The 2,528-nt window shown below is 47.0% G+C and overlaps 1 protein-coding gene across 2 annotated transcripts in view; it reads right to left on the reverse strand.

Moving 5' to 3' along the window:
- Positions 1–439, reverse strand: part of cpsf4 (cleavage and polyadenylation specific factor 4) — a 21,758-nt gene extending 21,319 nt beyond the window's left edge. The window contains exon 1 of one of the 2 annotated variants that reach the window (XM_043711290.1): positions 114–439. In XM_043711290.1, the coding sequence (XP_043567225.1) occupies positions 114–216 (103 nt within the window). In that variant the 5' untranslated portion in view covers positions 217–439. The remainder of the gene's footprint in view (positions 1–113) is intronic. The other variant, XM_043711287.1, reaches the window with a different exon arrangement.
- Positions 440–2,528: the final 2,089 nt, after the last annotated feature.

Raw genomic sequence — 2,528 nt, forward strand, 5'->3', positions numbered from 1 at the left:
GGGGGAGAGGGTGGGGGGGGGGAGGATGGGGGGGTGGGGGGGTGGGGAAGTGTGTGTGTGTGTGGACTGTGAGAGATCCCGTTCTCCTCCCGCCCCCCTCCCCCCGCACTCACTGTCCATTCCGGGGAACGGGAGCGGCTGGGCCCCCAGCTGCTGCTCCACCGCGATCTCCAGCTCGAACCTGATGTGCTCCACATTGGAAATGAGCTCCTGCATCCTGCCGCCTGAGAGAGCCCGAGGCTTCACTACAACAACCCGAACAACACCGGGATCCGGGGGGAGAGATCAGGCCAGGCCCCGGGCACCGGGATCCGGGGGGAGAGAACAGGCCAGGCCCCGGGCACCGGGATCCGCTCCGCCTCTGCTCCAAACGACGAGCCGACTTCCCCATCAAGAGGTGACCCCTTCGCCAGGCACAGCGCCCCCCACCGCCCTGGAGGACCTGGCCTGTAGTAAAAGGGGAGACCGTCTCCTCATCACTTTGTCGCCACGGGGAATTTGCATAGCACCTTTCAACAACCTCCCATCTACTCCAAAGTTTTCTTCGTACAGGCTCATGGGCTACTGCTGCCTGGAGTGCTTTGCCAGAAGTGCTTCCCTCTCAATCACTCAGCTATTCTCTATATCACTTACATACTTGTAAAAGTATGATTCTCCTCTTTATACCATATTGTGTTTCATCTAAAAGCAATTATCAGTATTTCTTGTTTTACAGTAAAGCATTTTGCAGATAATTCTGATTATTTTGCAATATGTTTGTGCCTTACAGCTTAAGGTAACCACTTCACCATCAGACTCTTTCTGTGTAATAGAGCCAGTGGCATGTCTTCAGTAAATCACCTACATGTATGTGATGTCCAGTAACATCAGTAAACACAGAACCGAAACTCTCAGAATTGCTGCATGCAGTTTAGAGATAACATTGGTGATAACTATATAACTGTGTTACATGTCCACCAAGGAAGCATTGAATGTATAGATATATGCATCCTTGTACATGTTATTGTGATCTTTGAAGTCACCATCAAAAGTACTGGAGTATTTTATTCTTCTTAGCCCTTCAGTGCCTAAAGCAAGGAGAGATTTGATGGCCTGTTGTTCTTTGTCAGTTATCTGCTGATCCATAAAGTAAATATTGATTCTTTATATAATTGAATTTCTGTCAATAGATTGCTAGTCTATGGTGAAATGTTTACTTTTCATGTTTCTTTTTATGACAAATGCGCTCTAAAATGCCAGTTCACGGATCTGTAGTGCTGCTATTAGATTAGATTTAGATTACATTACAGTGTGGAAACAGGCCCTTCCGCCCAACAAGTCCACACCGACCCGCCGAAGCGCAACCCACCCATACCTCTGCATTTACCCCTTACCTAACACTACGGGCAATTTAGCATGGCCAATTCACCTGACCTGCACATCTTTGGACTGTGGGAGGAAACCGGAGCAAACCCACGCAGACACGGGGAGAATGTGCAAACTCCACACAGTCAGTCGCCTGAGGCGGGAATTGAACCCGGGTCTCAGGCGCTGTGAGGCACTGTGCCACCGTGAGACCTGAACACCGAGTCTGGATTTTGTATTCACTGATGCTACTGTATCTTGCACACACACAGTTGACTAACTAAAGGTATGAGAGAAAGTGAGGGCTGCAGATGCTGGAGATCAGAGCTGAAAATGTGTTGCTGGAAAAGCGCAGCAGGTCAGGCAGCATCCAGGGAACCGGAGAATCGACGTTTCGTGCATAAGCCCTTCTTCAGGATGCTGCCTGACCTGCTGCGCTTTTCCAGCAACACATTTTTAACTAAAGGTATGACACTGAACCTTGTGTACACAGTGACTGAAGGAGAGACAGGTACCTCTATACTAGAATGCCACTTTGCCTTATAGGGTACAGGCCTGTGTTTAGAATCTATACCATAATAAAATACCTTGTGCAAATATATGTTATTGTTGAAGTGGGAATAACATTGACAAGCAAAGTGGCAATGAATTACATTTATATAATGCCTTTTCCAACCACATATAAGTTCAACTAGAGAAGGAGCAATGGGGATGAGTGATCATGAACTTAGTCAAAAAATAGGATTTGAAGAGAATGGGGACTGAATATGTATTTTCTCATTCCTATTCTGTATCAGAATTTATACTTGCAGAAATAACATTAATTCATTTATATCCCACAGTGATCATGAACTTAGTCAAAAAATAGGATTTGAAGAGAATGGGGATAAAAATTCCAGGGAATAGTATTTGGGAAAGCTATCCTCCTAATATCCAATCTTGCCTTTGAACACATTCCATGCTGTGTGCTGTTGTGTTTTCTAAATGGTGTTCCTAAAGTCAAACTCGACATTGAAATCAGTGGGAGAGATCAATTGCTCGACACCCGATTGCTCTAGGCTGGGGGCGGGGCTCCCGCTGATTGACCCGATCTCTACCAATCACACTGAGCGTTCCGGAAAGAGTGGTCCAATCGCAGCCTGGACCTCTGTACCTCAGCCAATGGCGATAGTTGTAGGCGGGAC

This window comes from Chiloscyllium plagiosum, chromosome 21 (genome assembly GCF_004010195.1).
Source record: "Chiloscyllium plagiosum isolate BGI_BamShark_2017 chromosome 21, ASM401019v2, whole genome shotgun sequence".
Lineage (NCBI taxonomy): Eukaryota > Metazoa > Chordata > Chondrichthyes > Orectolobiformes > Hemiscylliidae > Chiloscyllium > Chiloscyllium plagiosum.